The 23339-nt window shown below is 40.5% G+C and overlaps 2 protein-coding genes across 3 annotated transcripts in view; one reads left to right on the forward strand and one right to left on the reverse strand.

Annotated features, from left to right (window-relative positions):
- LOC117294486 overlaps window positions 1–16694 on the reverse strand; it is a 35168-nt gene extending 18474 nt beyond the window's left edge. The window contains exons 1-10 of one of the 2 annotated variants that reach the window (XM_033776914.1): window positions 16607–16694; window positions 14698–14837; window positions 10883–10990; window positions 10211–10318; window positions 9718–9793; window positions 8762–8844; window positions 7949–8033; window positions 6645–6817; window positions 4517–6018; window positions 1096–1204 (exon numbers count right to left, since the gene is read on the reverse strand). In XM_033776914.1, coding sequence (XP_033632805.1) covers window positions 1096–1204; window positions 4517–6018; window positions 6645–6817; window positions 7949–8033; window positions 8762–8844; window positions 9718–9793; window positions 10211–10318; window positions 10883–10990; window positions 14698–14783 — 2330 coding nt within the window. In that variant the 5' untranslated portion in view covers window positions 14784–14837; window positions 16607–16694. Of the gene's footprint in view, window positions 1–1095; window positions 1205–4504; window positions 6019–6644; window positions 6818–7948; window positions 8034–8761; window positions 8845–9717; window positions 9794–10210; window positions 10319–10882; window positions 10991–14697; window positions 14838–16606 lie in introns of both variants that reach the window. The other variant, XM_033776913.1, reaches the window with a different exon arrangement.
- A 1700-nt stretch (window positions 16695–18394) lies between these two features.
- Window positions 18395–22842, forward strand: LOC117294807 (beta-1 adrenergic receptor-like). Its single transcript, XM_033777337.1, has 3 exons — window positions 18395–18500; window positions 19933–20264; window positions 21998–22842. The coding sequence occupies exons 2-3, from the start codon at window positions 20014–20016 to the stop codon at window positions 22809–22811; spliced, it is 1065 nt and encodes a 354-aa protein (XP_033633228.1). The 5' UTR covers window positions 18395–18500; window positions 19933–20013; the 3' UTR covers window positions 22812–22842.
- The last annotated feature ends 497 nt before the right edge of the window (window positions 22843–23339 follow it).

Raw genomic sequence — 23339 nt, forward strand, 5'->3', positions numbered from 1 at the left:
GCAGAGTCTTTCTCGAAGGCTATGACAAAACAACAAACATGAACATCTATTTATAAGAGTGACATAAGCAGTCAAATGGAAATACAGAAATACATGAATAGAGTGACGGGGGGGGGGGGGGTTGAGGGGTTGAAGGGAAGTGGCTGGTCTGCAGGGAAGACAAAAAGTACTTCATTGGTGAACGAGGCAGACTATAGAAAAACAAGGGAATGTCTGTTACCGTATTTAGGGAAAGGGAGCAGAAAAAAAGCCAACAAGGTTATTAGTCATTTCCTTCTGAGATGTTCAGACCATGAAGTTGAATGGTCTGAAGGCGTGGTCAAATATAGTTTGAAAGCGTTAAAGAGTCGGGCATGTTTTAAGCAGGGCGAGAACTCTCCAATCAACTCATGCTCACAATCCAGTGGACTTCCAGATGCTTTTGCTTCACCAAGGCATTGTGCACGCTAGCATTTTTTGATATTAAAATTGAAATGTACCCATATTGGTTTTACTTTTGGTATACTCAGTACTCACCCGAATTCTGTGTAAAAAAAATCACATGCATATTCCTGGGTGTGATACAAACCCAGGACCTCTTGGTTGTCTAGTTGGTTTGACACTGCTCAAGAATTGCAAAGGTCGTGGGTTCAATCAAACCCCTACCCACACTTAACCCCGTTCACCACTCTACATTTCCAGCATTCTAGACGCAATGCTTTCTAGCGGGTGCCGCGCGAAGCACGGCATCCTGCTAGTATGCATAAAATAACAAACCTGCGCAAATTTGGACTTAAATGATCGTTGAAGTTGCAAGAGAATAATGGAAAGAAAAAACACCCTTGTCACACAAGTTGTGTACTTTCAGATGCCTTGAATTTGAGACCTCAGCTGAGGTCTTCAATTCAATTCAGTTCAAATATTTGAATGAGAAATTAACTCTTTCTCAAAAACTACATTACTTCACAGGATGCAGTTTCTCACAATGTTAGTATACTATCAAGAGCTCTCCATTGCTCGTTACCAAGTAAGGTTTTATGCTAACAATTAGTTTGAGTAATTACCAATAGTGTCCTGTGCCTTTACGAGTTTTAGAGATGTTTCTTTTTTACTTACCTATCAGGTGTGGAGGCTTGACGGCAACTGTTCTTGTGAGTAGGCCAATGCTCTCGCTGGCATTCCCTGGAGCAGTATAAACCTTTGCAGCGACTACAACAATGATCACCTAGACAGAACGAAAAGGTCAAAGGTGTTTTTAGTAATAATAATAAATGATTTTTGTATAGCAGTATAAACCTTTGCAGCGACTACAACAATGATCACCTAGACAGAACGAAAAGGTCAAAGGTGTTTTTAGTAATAATAATAAATGATTTTTGTATAGCGCTTTTCACACCTGCTGGGCATATCAAAGCGCTTCCAACCCCAGGGCCCAATTTCATAGAGCTGCTTAAGCACAAAATTTTGCTTAAGCAAAAAAATCCTTGCTTTGTAAAATCAGATTACCGGCCAAGACTCAACTCAATTGTTATGCTAAGTAAACAACAGCTAAATACCAGTCACAAGCAATGTATAGGGCATGAAATTTTGGCCAGTAACATGTGTAAAACAAGCGAGCTATGTTCGTGCTTAAGCAAATGTTTTGCTTAAGCAGCTCTATGAAATTGGCCCCTGGTCACTGGGCTTTAAATCAGTCCTTTAACTATCTCAGCTCCATGGTGAGTATACAGCCTTGTGCAACAAATATGCGCTACTCGGCTAAATCAATCACAAGAACCATTTCTGCCCTTACATTTACCCACTGGTTGAGAGAAGCAGTTATAATGTAGAGTGTCCCGCTCATGAAGGTCATTCAGTTATATTAAAGGAACACGCTGCCTTGGATCGGTCGAGTTGGTCTTTGAAAAGCGTTTGTAGCTGTTTGTTATAATGTAGAGTGTCATGGCCGAGTGGTTAAGAGCATCGAATTCAAGTTCTGGTGCAGTCACCGGAGTGTGGGTTCGAATCCCGGTCGTGACACTTGTGTCCTTGAGCAAGATACTTTACTATAATTGCTTCTCTTCATCCAGGGGAATAAATGGGTACCTACGAGGGTAGAGGTTGATATTGCGAATGAAAAAGCCTTTGGAGCGATATAAACTGTTGCCCAGGTTGTACACTCCCAAGGGAGCAGAGAAACATTACAGGGATGTTATTGGCCCAATGACCAGAGCACTAATGTAAAGCGCATTGATATGGTTATTGTAAAATGCGCTATATAAGAATTGGTTATTATAATAAAGTGTCCTCCTCATGAAGGTTATTCAGTTGAAATAATTTAAATAATACTAGTATATTTTCATAGTGCTGCTATCTAATAAGTGCTCTTGGCGCTTCCTATGTGAATGTTTACTAGTGGTGCAAAAGCAAGAAAAGGTCAGCAAACCCTGGCACTTCCCCCATTTAATAGGGCCACTGATTTTCCGCGATCGCGGAAAACGGACGGAATTCGCGGAATCCGCCCACTGAAACGGAAAACGGGATTTCAGAAAATTTGATCATTTTTTTTAATTTTTTTTTTCTTGACGCCAAAACTATTGAAATTGCATTCTTTATTAAGATTCTTTTTGTTAAACTAAAAAAGCATCCGAAATCAGACCATTAAAAAGTACGAGATCGTAACCGTGGATCATTCTGTTCTACATGGTTCTACTTCACACCACCATCCATGTTTACACACACCATGGAGGTAGAATTAGTATGCACACACCATGTACACACGTTGTTAACATGGTTCAGCGAAGGGCATTATTCGCGGCACGTTTTTAACATTTTTTGTTCACCCAAATTGCATTTTCTCCCTCTCTTTTACCAACAATAATACACAAACTAGCTTACCTATGATCTATAAGAACACATACAATGTTTTTTCATCTCGGAAAGGTCTAAAATAAAACCGTAAACTGTCAACATTATGTCGCCAAAGCGATAACAAAATGGCTGACATTTTGTTTGTGGATGGAGAACGGTCACGTCCATAGACTTGTTCCCAAGTCTTTGATCATGCTGAAACAGCGCCCTCTTGTGGACACACTCCTGTCATTAGCCTACGATGTGGCTGATGCAGAGAATCAACTGCAGTTTTAGACTTGGAATCAAGTCTATCACATCATGTGCATTGATACTGCAGTCACAGTGCAACCTTTTTACCCTGACTACATGTTTTTGTTTCATCGAAAAGCAGTATACAAAATAATCCACAATTAAAAAAAAAAAAAAATTAAAGTATTTTTTTGAAATTTGTCAGTTCAAATGAACATTTTACGAAGTCAGCAGTGTAACTTATCTCAAATTGATTTTTATAAGTGTGTCCCTGGGTATTAAATAACCTTTTATCTAATTAAAAAAACATGAAACGGAATTTTTTGTGCCTCAAACGGAATTCATGTTTTTGCCAAACGGAATTTACACTTTTCTGAAACGGAAAATCAGTGGCCCTAATTTAACAAGTGATAAATGCAACTAAACAAATCATCCCTCCTACTTTCTGACCATTCAATATCATCCACTGTGGTGGTTTTGAATGATGGATAAACTATGCTAGCCTGCAATCAAGGTAAATGCATCTATACAGTTCACAGTCAACAGTCAACCCTCCTACTTTTTGACCATTCAATATTGATCACCCACTGTGGTGGGTTTTAAATAATAGATAAACAACCTGCAATATAAAATTGTATTGTAAATGCATTTAAACAGTTCACAGTCAACGCTCCTACTATCTAACCATTCATTATCATCCAATAGTTTTGAAAAATATAGATAAACTATATGCAAGCCTGCAATATCATAGCAGGCCATAAATGCATCTACAAAGTTAACCCTCCCTACTGATTGACTATTCAATATCATCCACTGTGGGGGTTTTGAATGATGGATAAACTATGCTAACCTGCAATAGAATATTATGTGGTAAATGCACCTACACAGTACACTGTCAACCCCTCCTACTGTCACACACGTCAGACCATTCAATACTGTTGATTGTCCACTGCGGTTTTGAAATGACAGATAGCTATTATGCAAGCCTGCAATATGATAGCAGGTCGTAAATGCATCAACACAGTTAACCCTCCTACTGTCTGACCATCCGATATCCTCCACTGTGGTGGGTTTTAATTATAAACTAAAACCTGCAATATAATATCATTTGATGAAGGCATACAGTACAGTCAACCCTCATACGGTCTGACCATTCGATATTATCCATTGTAGTTTTTTTAAGGATATAAGCCTTGTTAGCCTGCAATATGACAGTCAACCCTCCTACTGTCTGACTGTTCAATATCATCTACTGTGGGGTTTTGAATGGTAGATACAACATCCTGCAATATGATGTGAGCAAATTCATCTACACAGTAAACAGTCAACCCTCCTACTCTCTGACCAGTCCATATCATCCACACTGATTTTTGGAACTGTATAAAAATTAGGCCAGCCTGAATTTACAGTTAACTGGAGAAAATTGATTCTAAAAACTGTTTACCTATAAGTTCACCTGGTTTAATCTTGCAGTTCATGCAGAGCTTGGGAGAGGACGAATCCGAGTCAGACCCTGTGCCTCTCTGCGATGATCTCCGATATTTACCATTCCCGCCGGCTGTTGCCTTTCCGGTGTCATTCTCAGAGGGTCTACCCGCTGGACTTGGATCAGCAACTGGTGTCCTTCTGCTTTTCATGGTGGGATTAAGGGCGGCTTCTTGCGTAGACCCGTTCCCTGTATCTGCTTCAACTCCTCTGGAATAATGCTCTTCCCACTTTGTATAGGGCCTCGTCGGGTGCGAATGGGGCATGTCAGGTCGTGGTTTAGGGGGTATTACTTTATAGCCGCTCGAGTAATAATCCCTGGGGAATCTCGGTTCTCCTCGATGAAAGTTTCCCCGATTCATACCTCTCCGGGGTGTTCCGTAGCGGAAATGCTGTCCGTAGGAATGGGCGTGGCCAGAGGGGGGCACTGAGCTATACTGTGGTGGGTTGTAGCCGTAAGGATCTGGACCGTACTGGGGGTACCTTAAGGGCATGGAATGCTGGTACGGCGGGTACATCGGGTAACCCTCAGGTGGCTGGGCGTACTGGGCATGGGGGCTGGAATATCTGTACGGGCCGTTCCACGGATGTTGCGGCTGATGGTAGTGAGGTGGGGGCTCATGACCCTCGGTGTCGCACTGACTGCAGTTTGCGCAGGTGGAGTGATAACCCTGGCCGGATGGGCCATGCGGTGGCTGCGACATCTGGCCCTGATGATGCAAGGAAGCATCCCTTGGAGCTGGTCCTAAAATCCCCCTGTTTGAAGGCCCCGCTTCTTGATGTTTTGAGTGGTTGATTGAAGCTGCTTCAGACTGATTTGCATAGGGTAGAGGGAGAAGAGGTTCTTGATGTGGTGTGGAGTGGTGGATTGAAGACACTTGGGACTGATGTCCATCGGAAGGTTTAGAGGAAAGGATGTTACCTTTGACGGGTAGAGCAAGAAGAGGTTGTGGGGAAGCTGCCTTTACGGCTTCAGTCTTCACCATTGAACTCGCTGGAGAAGCCTCCCTCTCCTCAGGAACCTTCTCCCTAAGGTGCACACCACCTGCCTTCAGTTTTGCAATGAGCTCTACGCTGTCGGACTTCCGCTCCGAAGAAGAACCCCCAAATTGGATCTGTCTGCTCGCTGCACCGACTAACTTTACCTCCCCTGTACCTCTAACCTCTGACCTAGTGACCTTCTCACCCTCTGGTAGGCTAGTCTTGGGAGTCGAGTCATTTTGGTACTTCTCCTTTGGGGATGACGGACCGTCTTTAACGGGGTATTTCATCTTTTGGAGAAGAGACTGAAGCGGGCTTTTGATGAGAGGGTTGCTGCTTGAGGGCGCTTTGCTGGCCGGGTTGCTGCTGGAGGGCACTTTGCTGACTGGCGCCGAGCTTGTTGGAGGCTTGATGGTTGGTTCTGCTTTTGGAGAGACCACCTTCGTCACGTTTCCATAGCGATTTTCAACTTTTCTCAGCTCCGGAGTTTTTCTGTGATAAGATATAAAAGTGAAGAACACACTATGATATTTAGAAATAGTAGTTGTTGTGTAAGTTTTTCATTTTTAATTCTAATTTTTCTATTTAATTTCTATTTAACTTGTTCAACCTTCTAGTGCATTTTTATTCCCTTGTGATAAACATGCAATTCAGCGCCAAGCTGCAAATTGGAGTAACAAAATATGAATATGAATATGAATATATGAAAGTGTTTCAAAGTCCGAATGCCATTCCAGTTGGACTGGATAAGTACTCCAGCATGTTAAACTTTTGTAGAATTGTTCCCCTACTTTGGCACAATGGTGTGATGAAAACATAAACGAAACTAAAAAATATTTGTTGCTGAAAAAAAGAAAAGTTAACTTGAGCTGAATTTGAACCAATGATCTCCGGATGAAAGTGTCCACACTCTACCAAATGAACTATCTAATGTAGCCCTATGTTGGCGATCTCCCTTTTTTGTCAATATCTTTGTTCAGTGGGGGGGGGGGGGGCAATCAAAGCCACACAGTCGTTAACTGCCAAGTGAAATTAACAAAGATACGTTTGTTTTTAAGGTTGTTTTTTTTATTCTTAAAAATTTCCAATGGTGCACCTTCTTGGCTTTAAGGCATTACCTTTTACCGCTACTGTCACTGCTCGCATACCCGTCGGCATCTGCACTGCTTGACACCGTCCCATTGGTTGGTTTGGCTTTGGACGAGGGCTGGGCCACATTTGATTGGCTGGGAGGATTGAACTGCCTGAGTCCTTGGGAGTCACTTCTACTTTTCTCTCTAGCGAATGAAATCTTCATGAAATGTAAAAAGTAAGGATTTTTTTTTTTTTTTTTAAATACATCACCAAATGAAAAGTCAAAGACTAAAAGAATTTGGCTTACAGTAAAACTACATTAAAGACAGTGGACACTATTGGTAATTGTCAAAGACCCGTCTTCTCACTTGGTGTATCCAAGATATGCATAAAATAACAAACCTGTGAAAATTTGAGCTTAATATTGGTCGTCGAGGTTGCGAGATGTGAATGAAATAAAAGACACCCTTGTCACACGAAGTTGTGTGCTTTCAGATGATTGATTTCGAGACCTCAAATTCTAAACTTGAGGTCTCGAAATCAATTTCGTGGGAAATCAAATTCGTGGAAAATAACTTCTTTCTCGAAAACTAGGGCACTTCAGAGGGAGCCGTTTCTCACAATGTTTTATACTATCAACCTCTCCCCATTACTCGCTACCAAGTGAGGTTTTATGCTGATAATTATTTTGAGTAATTACCAATAGTGTCCACTGCCTTTAAGCAGCTCTGTAAAATTGAGCCCATGTTTTAAAATTCTTTACCCGAGTTGATCACAGTACACAACTGATTATGCAATCGCTGCTCTCATTGGTCAAAACATCATCAATTCCACTGTTACTCACGTTACCTTTTTGTAATGTACTTCTGTGATTCATTGGGCTGTAATACCTTACTGACCATACAGATGTAGGCACGGGTATCATCCACTATATGAGCCTAGCTGGTAGAGCTGTTTTTACTACCTTCTCAGCAATTATGGCTAAGTGCTTTGCTCAAGGTGCAAAAGTGTCAACACCAGGATTCAAAACCCACACTGAGAAGAATGTACTGCCTTCCCAATTTTTTATGAAGCAACTATGATAAAAGTGCCCTGCTCAGGAGCACAAGTGTCATGCCCGTGGATTTGAACCCACACTCTGTTGCCAACAACATCAGAGTTTGAGTTCGGTGAACTAGACCGCTCAGCCACGACACACCACAGCATATTTGTGCCTAAAAATGCCACTTTTGTGGAAGTATGAGGTTGTGGGTTGGTTGTCTGGAGAACTACCCTGATTGTAAGAGAGTTATAATGAATGGCTCAAGTCAGACACCTCATGACAAAATAAAACTTGTATATTATTTACCCTCAAACCATAACCTCTGATTTTGTGGCCGTCTAATCTCCTAATGGCTTCCTCGCCGTCTTTGACCGATGGGACCTCGACAAATCTGTAACAAGAGAAAACATCATTTGTTTTGTTGTTATTATATACTTGGTTTGCGGTAACACCATGTGTGTATCTACTTGCCAGGTAGAGTTTGTACTACAGGAATGTTTTGTCTGGATCCTTATTAAGACAGCATAAAACAGCATAAAACAGCATAAAATAAGTATTACTATGCTTACCTCTATAAAGAGTTAACACAATGACATTTCCGACGTATTTTGTTCAAAGATTATGAAAGTCTTCCTTCACGTAGAGCCAATCACGAAATCAAAAGAAAAAGCAAATTGCCATCTTTAAATTAGATCCGGTTATTTTTATGAATGAACCGAGTGACACTGTCTAAAACTAATATCAATCCCCCCTACGAACGACCACAAACGAACATCCCCTCTAGCGGCACAAAATAAAAATAATAAAAAAATTGAAATAAATTTATTTTTAAAAATATTTGAATATCCGGTTAATTTCGGATAGTTGGCCAGCAGTTAACCGAATACCAAATTTCACTATTCGGCCAGCACTACTATTGGTAATTACTCAAAATAATTATTAGCATAAAACTTTACTTGGTAACAAGTAATGGGGAGCTGTTGATAGTATAAAACAATAGTCTCAAAACTACGCCAGATAATAAAACAATGTTTGGTGATAAGACCTAGGTCGACAGAACTGATTGCCCAGCGCTGGTGCACCACCACCTTCTGTCCCGTTCTCCCTCCCCGATCTTACCCATAACCAGTTTGGTCCTTCCTGGGAATGACTTTAGTGAACTTGATGTCACAAATTGGGCTGAACAGGTTAAAGAGACCATCCTGAAAAAGGAGACAAAAGGGGGCAATGAAGACAAAGAGAGCCCCACAGACAAACAATGCAGGAACTTTGCAAACCTAACTGTACACAGACTGTGTGGGCATGCAAGGCCAATACCAGGGTACTGCAGGGGGGGGGGGACTCTTCCTACAAACAAACAATGCAGGAACTTTGCAAACCTGACTGCACACAGACTGTGTGTGGGCATCCATGACCATCCATGGTGCTGCAGGGGGGGACTCTTCCTACAGACAAACAATGCAGGAACTTTGCAAACCTGACTGCACACAGACTGTGTGGGCATGCACGGCCAATACCAGGGTACTGCAGGGGGGGGGGGGACTCTTCCTACAGACAAACAATGCAGGAGCTTTGCAAACCTGGCTGCACACAGACTGTGTGGGCATGCACGGCCAATACCAGGGTACTGCAGGGGGGGAATCTTCCTACAGACAAACAATGCAGGAACTTTGCAAACCTGACTGCACACAGACTGTGTGTGGGCATCCATGACCATCCATGGTGCTGCAGGGGGGGGGGGGGAAGGGGACTCTTCCTACAGACAAACAATGCAGGAACTTTGCAAACCTGACTGCACACAGACTGTGTGTGGGCATCCGTGACCATCCATGGTGCTGCAGGGGGGGGGGGAGGGGACTCTTCCTACAGACAAACAATGCAGGAACTTTGCAAACCTGACTGCACACAGACTGTGTGTGGGCATCCATGACCATCCATGGTGCTGCTTTCCCTGTGCACCACACACACACACACACCACAACAGTTTGGGTGATGAGTGACTGAATGCTAGTTTTCCCATATGTTGGTAATGCATGGGTTAAATTGTGGATTTCTTAAAAAGTGAAATGTTTTACCTCCGTCATCTCAGCTGGAATGTTCCCAACAAACAGCTTGTACTTCGTATCTCTGTTGTCCCCTTGGTGTTGATTACTAAAAATTAAAAAAAATTAAAAACACCAAGGTGTCAAATCCTCTGAAGGGAAGGTATACATTTTAAATGGATTGTACGGTTAAGTACATTTTAAATTACTAAATAAATAACTAGTATGGACTGGCGATGAGGTAACAACTATTCCCCCGAGGGACTTTGAGTGACCAGAAGAGGGACCTGTTTCCGAGGCCGAAGGGTTGTAAAATTTCTAAACACAAAACTAACTTTTCTGTTTCATGTTATTTCTGTTGACATTTTTTACTGACAAAATTTGATTTTAAAGTGAAATTACCTATCTATATAATCATATTTCCACAAGTTTCAAATCCTACTAAAATGAACAACATTAGCAATGTCTGGGCGTTTTGTGATGGTTATAATGGTCTTTAAAAAATTAAGATATCAAATGAACTTACTTTCCGAGCAACCCATTCCCAGGTCCTCTGTTGTAACTGTTGAATGAACTATCGTTGTAATCATCTTCCATAGGGTCCCATCCATCCAGCTTGGCTTCCTTCATGGCTCTGTGAAAACAGGTTCAGAATGGAATCCAAGATTTGATTAGAAAAAAACAAAAAATATGTCAGCCATAGCACAGGCATCCAGGGACCCAATTTTGTACAGGTCTGATAATATGTACTGTAAGCACAAAAAGTAGCAAAGGAAATAATAACAATAATAATAATACAGAAAGGCTTGCGGTAACACCATGTACATGTACATGGTGTTACCGCAAGCCTTTCTATATCGCATTTCCACCATGCAAAGTTTCAAATCCTACTTAATAATAATAATAATGAATTCTTATAATATATAGCGCGCATATCAGTCTCTCAATGACACTAAAGGCGTTTTACACACAGTATTTTCTTGCACGGTATATCTGGCATTACAGTTGAATTATGAGACCTACTCCTTTTACATAGCACCATGTAATGGTCTACAAGGTGCTGAGGCCGATGTGCTGCCAATCAAACCAGGAACACCGGGGTGAACCCTTTATCTTTTCTTTAAGTGCATTTAATCATTGATATGATGAATTATTAAAAGTAATAAATAAAAAATTTGAAAAACCATAGAGAACTTACCCTCTGCCGGGAGACGCCACCGACTTTGTCAGTCCTTGGACTCTAGAGGGCTCCATTTGCGCCACTTGTCCCTTCGACGCAGTGGAGTGCACTGAAAACCTCACTTCACTGAAGAAAAAATTAAAAAAAATTAGTGTAAATTTGTTTATCATGAAGGCACTTGCATGGAAAAAGATTATTCATAATTATAATACAAATAATAACCAGTTTTAATATAGTACTTTTCACACCGGAAGGGTGTCTCAAAGTGCTTCCAAGTTATTGCTGCTGGTCATTGGGCCATTTAATTCATTCCTTAAACCAAATCAGCTCCCTGGGTAGTATACATTTAGTGCAACATTAATATGCGCTACTTGGCCAGAACAATCTTTGTCCTCACAGGTAACCATTCACATTCTATTGGTTGAATCGCTCCACGCAGAATACGCCCACACTTATTCAACCAATTGAGGGCATGCATTTTTAAAGTTCTAGTTTTCGTTCTCGTTATCGAGGCCTGTGTGACCCAGCCTTAAATAACAATACTGCCCACTGTGTGCATTGATCTGAGACACAACTAATGATAAAGAGTATCAAATGTCACAGAGAAAGAACAAAAGTCAAAAGGCCATTCAACTTACTGGATGGCCCCATACCATGAACAGTTCAGAAACCTGGCATCACGCCTAAAGCTTGTACTTCTGCAATGTTGGCCCCATAATTAAACATGAATAATTGTTTGTGGATTCGCACGCCTTTGGTGGAATTTAAACAACTTGGATTTATTGCCCACCACTAAAAGTGGTCTAGCTAAAGCCCTGGATACACCATGTAACCATGGATCCTCCTGATGCCACCCCCACCCCCCCCCCAAATACTGGCGCAGATCGTCCTGACTTAGCTACTTCGCTTGGCTACATCAGTCTCAGCCACGATTGCTTGGTTGGGGCCGAGATAGCTTTAATATCTCATTAAAGGGAAGGTACATGTACACATTTGGTAATGTCAAAAACCAGTCTTCTCACTTGATGTATCCCATCATTTATAAGCATTAAATAACAAGCCTGTGAAAATTTGAGCTAAATTGGTCATCAAGTTGCGAGAAAATAGTGAGAGAAAAAACACCCTTGTTGGATGAATTTGTGTGCTTTCAGATAGAAAAAAAAGACTTCTGGCTAGAAGTCTTTTATTGTTTTAGTGAGAAATTACCTCTTCTCAAATCTATGCTATAGTGTACTTCAGAGAGGGAACCATTTCTCACAATGTTTTTTTTGGAGGTTCCCCCAAATTTAATTAATAATTTTGTCATTATCTTCTTTTAAAGGTAGTGGACACTATTGGTAATTGTCAAAGACTAGCCTTCACATTTGGTGTATCTCAACATATGCATAAAATAACAAACCTGTGAAAATTTGAGCTCGATCGGTCATCAAAGTTGCGAGATAATAATGAAAGAAGAAAAACACCCTTGCCACACGAAGTTGTGTGCGTTTAGATGGTTGATTTCGAGACCTCAAGTTCTAAACTTGAGGTTTGAAATCAAATTCGTGGAAAATTACTTCTTTCTCCAAAACTATGGCACTTCAGAGGGAGCCGTTTCTCACAATGTTTTATACCACCAACCTCTCCCAATTACTTGTCACCAAGAAAGGTTTTATGCTAATAATTATTTTGAGTAATTACCAATAGTGTCCACTGCCTTTAAGGACTGTTAGTCTTATACATAGTGTGCTTTCTTGTAAAATTTTGTCTCAGACTGCCTGAGTTTTAATATTGTATTTTTCTTCTTTGTAAATTGCATGTAATTCAGCCTTTGGCTGCAATGTGTTTTTAACAATAAACCAATTAATAAATAATAAATAAATAAAAATGTTTTGTACTATCAACAGCTCTCCAATGCTCGTAACCAACCAATTAAGTTTTAAGTTACATGTAACATTTGGTTTGAGTAATTACCAAGCATGAAAGAACTCATTGTAACTGGTAACCAGAGCAACGCACCGGTCACAACACAATACACGCATGATAATGATTTCAAACAACTAATTGGCACTAAAAGCTATTCAGGCAAATTATTAATTAAGATGATTCGCAAGTCTGATGTCTACGCATCTATGATTATCAGTCAACTAATTTTTCATGTGCAGCGCCCATGTTTTGCATACGTTAACAATGGATGTGAAGACTCAATAAATGTTTGTTATAAAAATGGAAACTGTTTTGCAGATGTTACTTCTTTTTTTTTAACTCTGTAATAAAAAGAAATTTCCCACATTGCTTCTAATTGGTACAGTAAGTCATTTGTAAGAAAAATAAACACAGGTTAAAACATTAAAATTTCATGTGGGTCCGAAAAAGAACGAATATGAAATTTCTAATCAAACTTATACACAAAATGTTTTGGAATTTGTTCTGCAAAACCTATGCCAACAGTGCCTTTTGCCCTTTGATTATGATACAAAAACTGATCTGTCTGTCTCCGTATCCTTGCGAAACCTCTCAAATGTTGCGATCAAGTCGTTTTTTTTTACAATTTAGTTCAATTCAATACAATTTATTACAAAATCACGTTAAAAACATGAAAAATTCCCTCCAGTGTGCATCAACGATTGAAATGATTACACCTGTACATTTATATTGATAGAGGTGAAATCTGGGGGTGACCTGGGCCCAATTTTTTAGTGCTGCTAAGCACAAAAATTTACTTAGCATGAAATTCCTCCCTTGATAAAAACAGAAATGCCTTGAACCAAATTTCCACTAGATTTTCAGGACAAGCAAACAACAGCTGAATACCAGTCAGAAAGCAAAATGCAACAAATGGAAATTTTGTTGGTATTAAATCCTGTTTTTATCAAGGAAGAAATTTTATGCTAAGCAAATTGTTGTGCTTAGCAAATTGTGACCAGGGGTTAACACGTCACAGAGGAAACTAGTCCAATGAACTAGCCAAAAACCTTATTGTACATGTAGGTTCAGGTACTTGGACCAAAGGAACGTTTGGATACATGGGGCATCAGGACAATGAAATGGAGCATGTAGGCAAGGGCACTTTGTTTTGCGATACATGTACCTGTATGTATCTGAACCAGGGATCTCCCCATGCCCAAGCGAGCGTAACAGGCATGAATTGCATGCCGATACGAGTCACTAGTCCCCCGTGGGTTTAAAACAATACTACTTTTAAAGCCAGTGGACACTATTGGTAATTGTCAAAAACCAGTCTTCTTACTTGCTGTATCTCAACATATTGCATAAAATAACAAACCTGTGAAAATTTGAGCTTGATTGGTCGTCGGAGTTGCGAGATAACTATGAAAGAAAAAATCACCCTTGTCACACGAAGTTGTGTGCTTTCAGATGCTGATTTCGAGACCTCAAATTCTAAACTTGAGGTCTCTAAATCAAATTCGTGGAAAATTACTTCTTTCTCGAAAACTACTCTACTTCAGAGGGAGCTGTTTCTCACAATGTTTTGTACCACCAACCTCTCCCAATTACTCGTTACAAAGTAAGGTTTTATGCTAATAATTATTTTGAGTAATTACCAATAGTGTCCACTGCCTTTAAAAACAAAAAGATTTTACTAGCAACTTCACTAAAATCATCAAGATAAAACCATAATGCTCTAGATTGAACAATAGGGCTTTTCAAACCAGAATGAATGCCGAGTAGACAACATTCAAAAGACCTCAGTTCAATTCAGCGTCCTTTGGCCAAACTTTAAAAATTTGAGTCAGGAATTACCCCCCCCCCCCCTTTCTGAAAAATCTTCGGGAGAACCCTGCAATCCCTTTTTTCCAGAGATGTTTAAAATAAAAATCATATTAGATCACCTTTCGCTTCCAGTTCCATCGCTGAGGTGAGCCTCTTTTCCGGGCCATTTAGGCTTCAATCCCAAAGCGGACTTGTTGGAAGCCATTTTTAATCAAAGAGCACATCAGCGCTAGCCAGATATGATGCCGATGGCTTGCAACTATAAACATAATAAAGTGAAAGTTTACTCAAAATTTGGAAAGTGTGTCATTTCACCCAAAACACTATGTATTTACAGAGCTTGTGTACACACTTGAAGTGGATGGTGTGTTGGGTCATGGTGCTGTGTGACTTCTTAAAACCGCAGGTAAAGTGATTGGGTTTAACTTTGAGATGTCATAACGACTGCCTCCAGCCCCCCTTTTCAAAAGATTTAAACAGTTTGGGTCTAACTTTAGTACACTGTTTGTGTGTTGTTTATGTCAAAAGAACGAGGTTGTTCTTTGACATAAACAACCAATGGTGTCTACATTGCATGACACACATATTATTCTCAAACAACAAGAAGTTCGATTTTACAGACTGTACTACACAGTGTACTATTCTACCTTGAAGATTTCATTTTAGAGTATAAAAAAGTAGTACAACTAAATAGTACAAGTCTGGTAAAGCAACGGTCTGTGTCATGCTTCACACAGACATCGAGTGACTTTCTCATTTGCAATTGATGATAAGGAAACCCGTCATCCTGAAAAAAAAATTGAATCGTCCAGGAGTAAAGTACTACCTCACATTGGGTGCGTTCGTTTAGCTTCCCTGGGTCGACCCCGGTCTGCCCTAGTGCATTCGAATAGCTTTGACGGGACTCACCTGGGTCAGCCCCCAGTGCCCTGCTTGTGGAGTGGGTCACTTGGGGGTGACCTGAAGTGCAATGCTGTCACCACGAGAGGGCGAGTGTGATCGTTCGATTAGCCCTTGTCAGGGGCTCACCTGAGTGAGCACCGCGGGGTCAACCCAGGGAAGCTAAATGAACGCACCCCTTGATTCGACAACAATTATCGCTTTGCCATCTGCAACTCAACACTAAAACTTACAAGTTCCACTTTTGACGCACCAGTTCCAACTTCCAGTGGCGTGTGTGTGAACTGGCTAAGTTCTCTATAATATTTACACCGCCAAATCCCATGTAGCAACTTATGTTCAAAATAAATAAATCTGCCCCTTTTGTTTGGTCTAGGAACGGAATGGCCTTAGTATTAGTTAAGATTTTAAGTAAGAGCAATAACAGAAGTGATAATAATGAGTTTATGCATATTTTTTTTTTAAGTACTTTGTTATGTCATGTAACAAAATTATTTTGACTGCAGCCAGTTTCACGAAACTTAACTACTACGTCCACTTCCGCAAAGTTTATGGCGCACTCACGCCATTTGCGCCATTTGCGCCATACGACACACGTTGCACAAGTGGACTATTGCAGTTGCAAAAAGTTTTGTGAAATCGGCTGCTGGCTTGGTAAAGTTTCGGTTTCTAAGACTGCTACTTTTTCATTGAATGATGAAACGTTCATTTTACATAAATATTATGTTTAAAATAAAATAGTACAGATATTGAGATAGGCCCTATAATCCTAGATAGAGATAGCTTTTTACTCAAATAAGATTCTTTTGCCTTTGATAACAATGATCAGTGAACGGTGGCAGTCGGGACGGCGGACATTCATTTCCCAAGCACAGGTCCTCGACCGCATGATCATGACCCGAAGGATCGTGGAAAGGGTTGACCCTCGACGAGCCCGACGAGTCACATTAAAATAAAATAAAACTTTATAAAATAAAGTAAACATACCAAAGTACCTACAACTCTCAAATTAATTAAGGCTACTCATTGGGCAGGACACTAGGACACTAAATGTTCACATTAGCTTGAGCTAAGGAAACTATTTATACGAACAAACCAAAAATACGGACTGAAATTATTGCAACTTACCTGCCAAAAAGTCAATGACACTTCGCACACTGACGACACACGCTGTGACATCGACTCGAGAATAGCAATTAGTGTGAGCTTACACGTGTAGTCTGGTACCGACTACGCGGTGGAGACAGAACTTTCCTTATAAGGGCTCGGCATCAGACCAAAACGTTCTATGTCAAGTGAGGGCGTTAGTCATACAGCACTTTCCGCTGATTTGCCCCGTTTTATTCATATCATCATGAGCAGGGAAACTTCAATTTATTTGACCATCCTTGCACTCAACGTTTCGATTAATCGTGTTATTAGCGCTAACTTAAGGCTCTTCTATATTAGACTTGGCACCATTATTGTTTAAAAAGTACGAAAAATAGTGGACTTTCAAATCCATGAAGAAATATTTACTTGCACTCAGCATTAATTTTCATTAAAATTAATCGCCGACTTTTTGGGGTTTAGTAGGAGGGGGCTCCCCCCCCTCCCCCTCCCAACGCACGACTCGGCGGTGCGAATTCACATTAATTTAAGGTTCCCGGGGGTGCTGCATTGACTGCATAACCCACATTTCAGACCTTTTGCACTAAAAATTAATGTTCAAATGTCCCGAAAGAAGTAACAATAAGTACTAAATGTACTACGGTACAATTTTGAGGGATCAGTGTTGGCTCTCAAAAGAGCCGGTGTACTCTCAACGTTTCGAACAGTATCCTGCTCGTCTTCAGGAGATACATTAATTTGTGTTTCTGTAGCATAATATTGCCATCCTTTTTTTTCTTTTTCTATATGCCCCTATTGAAAAGCAGTAGCCTACGACAGTGGAACTGTTGGTGAGAAGAAAAATATGCACCCCATCGGTCTTATTAGTCCGGTCTCATCGAGCGCATGCTAAAAAAAGGGGGGGGGGGTGCAAAAGTCATTATTTCCAGCCGAAGAGAGTACATTAACATTATGTATACTTCCAACCCTGTTCTAAAGAACAATAATGGGTATGAACGAGATTTTTGTCGTTACTTTTATTTTCACTAACATAATTTCAAAATTATTGAAGTATTTTATTTTAGGCCTACACAAATCCTCAAGTATATTGGGTTCTATCTGCCGCACCGACCCAAGTTTCTCGGCTGGATAAAATGAAAAAAAAAAAAAATATTATTTTAAACAATTTTGTTTGTGACATTAACACCCCAATAACAATCATCAGATAACTAGATAACTTACTAACAACCTAACACTAACTATATTATCTAAAATAGATCGATACATCACTAAATAAATAAATCGTTATGTTAAACAATCATCAAACAATCAATAAATGAATAAAAATAGCAATAGACTGTAAACGATAAAATAATATAAAGATAATTACGAATATAATATAAAAAATAAACAGTAATACTTTTATTTAGCTCCCCAAATCCGCATAATAAGACCGCTCAACGCTTTACAGAAAATAAATAAATAAACAGGAAAAAAAAGTTGGGTATTTATTTGTATGTTATTTTTAGGGGGAGCGGGGGTATTTTTTATTTACTTTTAAACGCTATTGAAATTGTGGATTATTAAAAAGGGAAATCCGACTCGCATTCAACTAGTCATGAGTCACCGAACTTGGTTGAAAAACATCGCATACAATAATATTGTCGGCCTTTTTTCCGGATGCACAATGGATCTACTGGAGCGTGACGTCACGATTGAATTGAACCTCAAACACGTTGGACCAAACTTCCCTCCTGTGTGAATCGACAGTTTAAGTGCCTCGCATAATGGCTCAAACTTGACCTGTACCGATTACGAATGGTTATACCATGCGGAAATAAACTTTCTAATAAAATGAAGGTGCTATAAAGGCCAAATCAGCTACACTCCAGTTTGCGATCAGTTTAGAACCAATGGGGGCAGGCGATAACAGGTGAGTTGTGAGTGGCATCATTAAAACAAAAAGCGTAGACTTATACATTATCTATTATAATAATATGTAAATTTGTATAATTGATTGTTAAAGGCATGGACACTATTGGTAATTGTCAAAGACTCGCCTTCACAGTTGGTGTATCTCAACATAAGCATAAAATAACAAACCTGTGAAAATTTGAGCTCAATCGGTCATCAAAGTTCAGAGATAGCAATGAAAGAAAAAACACCCTTGTCACGCGAAGTTGTGTGCGTTTAGATGGTTGATTTCGAGACCTCAAGTTCTTAATCTGAGGTATCGAAATCAATTTTGTGGAAAATTACGTCTTCCTCTAAAACTATGGCACTTCAGAGGGAGCTGTTTCTCACAATGTTTTATACCACCAACCTCTCCCAATTACTTGTCACCAAGAAAGGTTTTATGCTAATAATTATTTTGAGTAATTACCAATAGTGTCCACTGCCTTTAAGGACTGTTAGTGGTTTTCCTTTTACTGTTACTAACACGGTCGGCCATTTATGGGAGTCAAAAATTTTACTCCCTTAAATGGCCGACAGTGTTAGTTGACGAGGTAAAAGGAAAACCACGCAATTCCGAGTGATACTTGTGTGGATAATTATACTTACGTTTACAACATCTTTTTAATCATGCATTTTATAACAAACGGTTGACAACGCCTTTCAAAGACCAACTCGACCGATCCAAGGCAACGTGTTCCTTTAATTTTCTATCAACAGGATTTTTTTATTTTCATTCCGGTCATTTTGGTTGAACTTGAAATAACCTATTTTATATTCAATGACATGAAAATTAAAGGAACACCTTGCCTTGGATCGGTCGAATGTTTATATAAAAATTTCAGGATCTGAGTTTTTTAATGGCTTTTTGCGATCATAATAATTACCCGGAGTTGAGAACCTACTTACAGGCTTAGTCATACCGACTTATTGTATTTACAAATCGTTTATCTTTGTTATTAGCTCCATCACGACTAAAGAAAATTACCCGGGGAATTGTTATTTAAAATGAGAAGGTGGAACAAAACTACGGTCAATAAATTCAATTCACTGGTCATTAGTGATGGGAGGAAATTGAATAAGCAACGGAGTTGATGGCAATCATTTGTCATTGACTAATAAACGAGTAAGACAATGACGTGTGTCCCCCCCCCCCTTGATTGATATCCCCAGTGTGCGCTTTCAGATGCTTGATTTCGAGACCTCAAATTCTAAATCTGAGTCTCGAAATCAAATTCGTGGAAAATTACTTCTTTCTCGAAAACGTCACTTCAGAGGGAGCCGTTTCTCACAATGGTTTATACTATATAAACCTCTCCCCATTAATACTCGTTACCAAGTAAGGTTTTATGCTAATAATTGTTTGGAGTAATTACAAATTATGTCCACTGCCTTTAATTATTTTTTTTTAGAGAGAACTCCGGCTGAGAAGAGCATTACCCAGAAGAGATTGTCTGAAAATTCAGTATTACAGGTCCGCCTAAAGAAAAAACATGGACATGAATGAGAGTTTGGTCTTGGGCAGCCCCTGCACCAAACCCGATGCTGGTTCCGTCGCCCTCGCCTCCGTGTTGTCGCTACTGAGCCTGGTAACGATCGCCGGGAATCTGCTCACTATCACGGCGTTCGTGACCGACGCGTCGCTCCGGAAGAAACCATCGAACCTCTTCATTTTGAGTCTGTCCTGTGCGGACTTGCTGGTCGGTTTCGTCATTCCGATTGGGGTTGGTGAGTTGATTTGCAGGTAAAATTTTACCCATTAACCCTTTTTGAAAAGTTGTTGACACGCATTGCACTGTTTGGTTTTGGTTAGAACTCTATAGACCTTTACCACGCTGTCACCATCTTGGTCATGTTCCCTGTTTCCAATGACAGTAATGAATGCTAACATTCATTGCGCACGGCACCAGACTGTTATTTCGTCCAGCCTCAGTTTGGTTACAATGAGTTGGAATGGAGTCAAATCAAGATGACACCATGATAAAGGTCTATGGCATTGTACTGTTTGGTTTGGGTGGATATAATCAGAGTGTCCAAACCTAATAGTGTTTAGTAATGCTTCCCCCATTATAACTCAAATGGCGTATTGACATGCGCCCGATTTCATAAAGCTGTGAAGCAGGAAATACTGATTAGTAAAGTTAGTAGCTGAACGAAAACTGGGAAAAAACAGTCGCAACAGTGTAAGCTTTAGGATTTTGGGCTGGTATCCTGGTTTTGCCATAATTAAAGCAATAGTTTTTCCGGCTGGGCTCGGCCAATATATTTTAAGGCCTAAATTTTATGGCACAAATCGCACAGTACCCGGTAGCCCTGGCGGCCTTACACTTTCGTAATACTATATAGGGCTATGTACCCGGAAACGTGTCACTTCAAAGCGCGCTCGGCATTTTGTAACCCTGAGCAAAAAATGAGCGGGGTGTCAGTCACAATAGTGTAAACTTCATGACATTTTGGCTGGTATCCTGTTTCTGCTAAGAATATTTTTTCTTTCTGTGCTCAGCAAGTATTTTGTGCTTGCTTGCATCTATTGCATATTATTTAAAGGTAGTGGACACTATTGGTAATTATTCAAAATAATTATCAGCATGAAACTACGATTGGTAATGAGTAATGGGGAGCTGTTGATAGTATAAAACATTGTGAGAAACGGCTCTCTCTGAAGTGACATAGTTTTCGAGACAGAAGTAGTTTTCCATGAATTTGATTTCGAGACCTCAAGTTTAGAATTTGAGGTCTCGAAATCAAGCATCTAAAAGCACACAACTTCGTGTGACAGGGGTGTTTTTTCTTTCATTATTATCTCGCAACTTCGACGACCAATTGAGCTCAAATTTTAACAGGTTTGTTATTGCATGCATATGATGAGATACAGCAAGTGAGAAGACCGGTATTTGACAATTACCAATAGTGTCCACTGTCTTTAATCAAAGTCCTTACAAAACCGAGGCTGAGGGGAAATTAATAGTCTGGTTCCGTTTGGCATAGCGAGCATTGCTCAAAAAGGTTTGGGCATAATTACCATAAAAATTGAAAAAGAAAAACCTCATTTCGAACCTACTGTTATTAATTTTGCGGCTACAACCACAGTGTACATTTCTTTTGAAGTGAGTTTTGGCTCTGAAAAGAGCCGTTTGTGGTCTCGACGTTTCGAACAGTATTCTTTGTCCGGCTTCTCCTGAACACCAACAGAGTATCCTACTTGAAACGTCGAGACAACACCAGCTCTTTTCCGGGACATTATTCCTCCTAAACAAGATGTTTGAAAAGAGGTATTTTTTTTTCTGCCCACACAACAAAGCTTCAAACATCACTGAAAGGTTGTCGCAAAGGTTTGTGGCTGTATATGGAATTATGAACTATATAACTCAGTTACTGCATGCACCCGCGTGACCCCTTCCTCGTATATCCTATCTATCTTAAGCACGCTTCTCCAACAGCAAAAATGACTACCCTTTTGTAATATGTTTTGCACAGTTCCTGGCGATTTGGTGAGATTGGTTGCCAGTTGGACTCCTTCACGTCCAACATTGGGATCATAGCCGGTATGGGATCGATCACCATGATAGCTTTGGACCGCTACCTTCTAATCTCACGGGAGTACCCCCGGTACTTAGCGCTCCAGTCCCGGCCCAACGTCCACCGGTCCATCGCTGCGGTCTGGGTTGTATCCGTTAGCATCGGTCTCCTCGAGATCATCATTTGGGAGGCGGTGGATTTTTCGACGGGGTATGATTTCCTCGTTGAGTGCCGCTCCCCACCGAGGGACAATATTGTCATACTCTGTATTCTATTTCTCGTCGTGGTCGGCCCAGTCATTTGTGTTGCTGTGTTGAGCGTACGATTCCTCGTTCTGCTCAGACGGCGTTTGCGTAGTTTTGCGACACCACCTTCAGCGAACGGTAGCGGACAGCCGGTGGGTCTGGTCGCTCCATCGGACGGCATGGATCACCGCGAAGAGCTTGACATGTCGACAAAGAGTGCTGCGGGGAACGCCCAACAGTCTTCCCCCACCAGTGAGACCGGCAAACGCAGGGCTCGATACATACGGCCAGCCATCATCATGACGACGCTAGTAATCGCTTTTTTCGCCTTCACCCTCCCCTACGTCATTTTCATCACGGTGGTCGCCCAACTGTGTCCAGAATGTGGGGACAGTAACCGGGTCCATTTTTATTTGGTCAATGTGTTTTATCTCAACTCCTGCATCAACCCGTTCATTTATGCCGCGACTCATCCAAAAATACGAAGGTTTCATCTCAAACTTGTGTCATGCCTAAAGTTCAAATGAACAATTTCTTATTTGCCGCCATCTTTGATGACAAACAAGGGAAGTGTGCACGCGTGATGGCTACGTACGACTCTCAGCCAATGATAGCTCTTCATGCGTGCACGTTTCATCATCAGCGATGGCGGCCAGTTAATGACAATTGGATTTTTTTTAATGGTTTTGTGGGAAAACGACGGCCATTTTGTTGTTTGACACAAAAATGAACTTTCGCCGGGTCAACATTTTATACACCATCTTGATTCGTGATCAACATGTCTTACCGTTACAAATTTCCTTCAATACGGTGGGATAATTAAGGCCATAAAACAATCCTTTGGTACAGCGATTATGGGCAAGGATGGGGCGAGTATTTGCATCCTTTTCATTCCATTCAATTTTAGGCTTCTCTTGCAAGATAAAAACAGGCTCTAACCGTATTTATAACAGTCTTACATCTGCTAAAAAAGTAGCCTATAAATTCATCGCTAGGTGGGAAACAAAATTGAGTATTCAGCTTACCAAACCTAAGTGGATGTTCCTTTGTAACAT

Source organism: Asterias rubens, chromosome 9, assembly GCF_902459465.1.
Source record: "Asterias rubens chromosome 9, eAstRub1.3, whole genome shotgun sequence".
NCBI classification, from domain to species: domain Eukaryota; kingdom Metazoa; phylum Echinodermata; class Asteroidea; order Forcipulatida; family Asteriidae; genus Asterias; species Asterias rubens.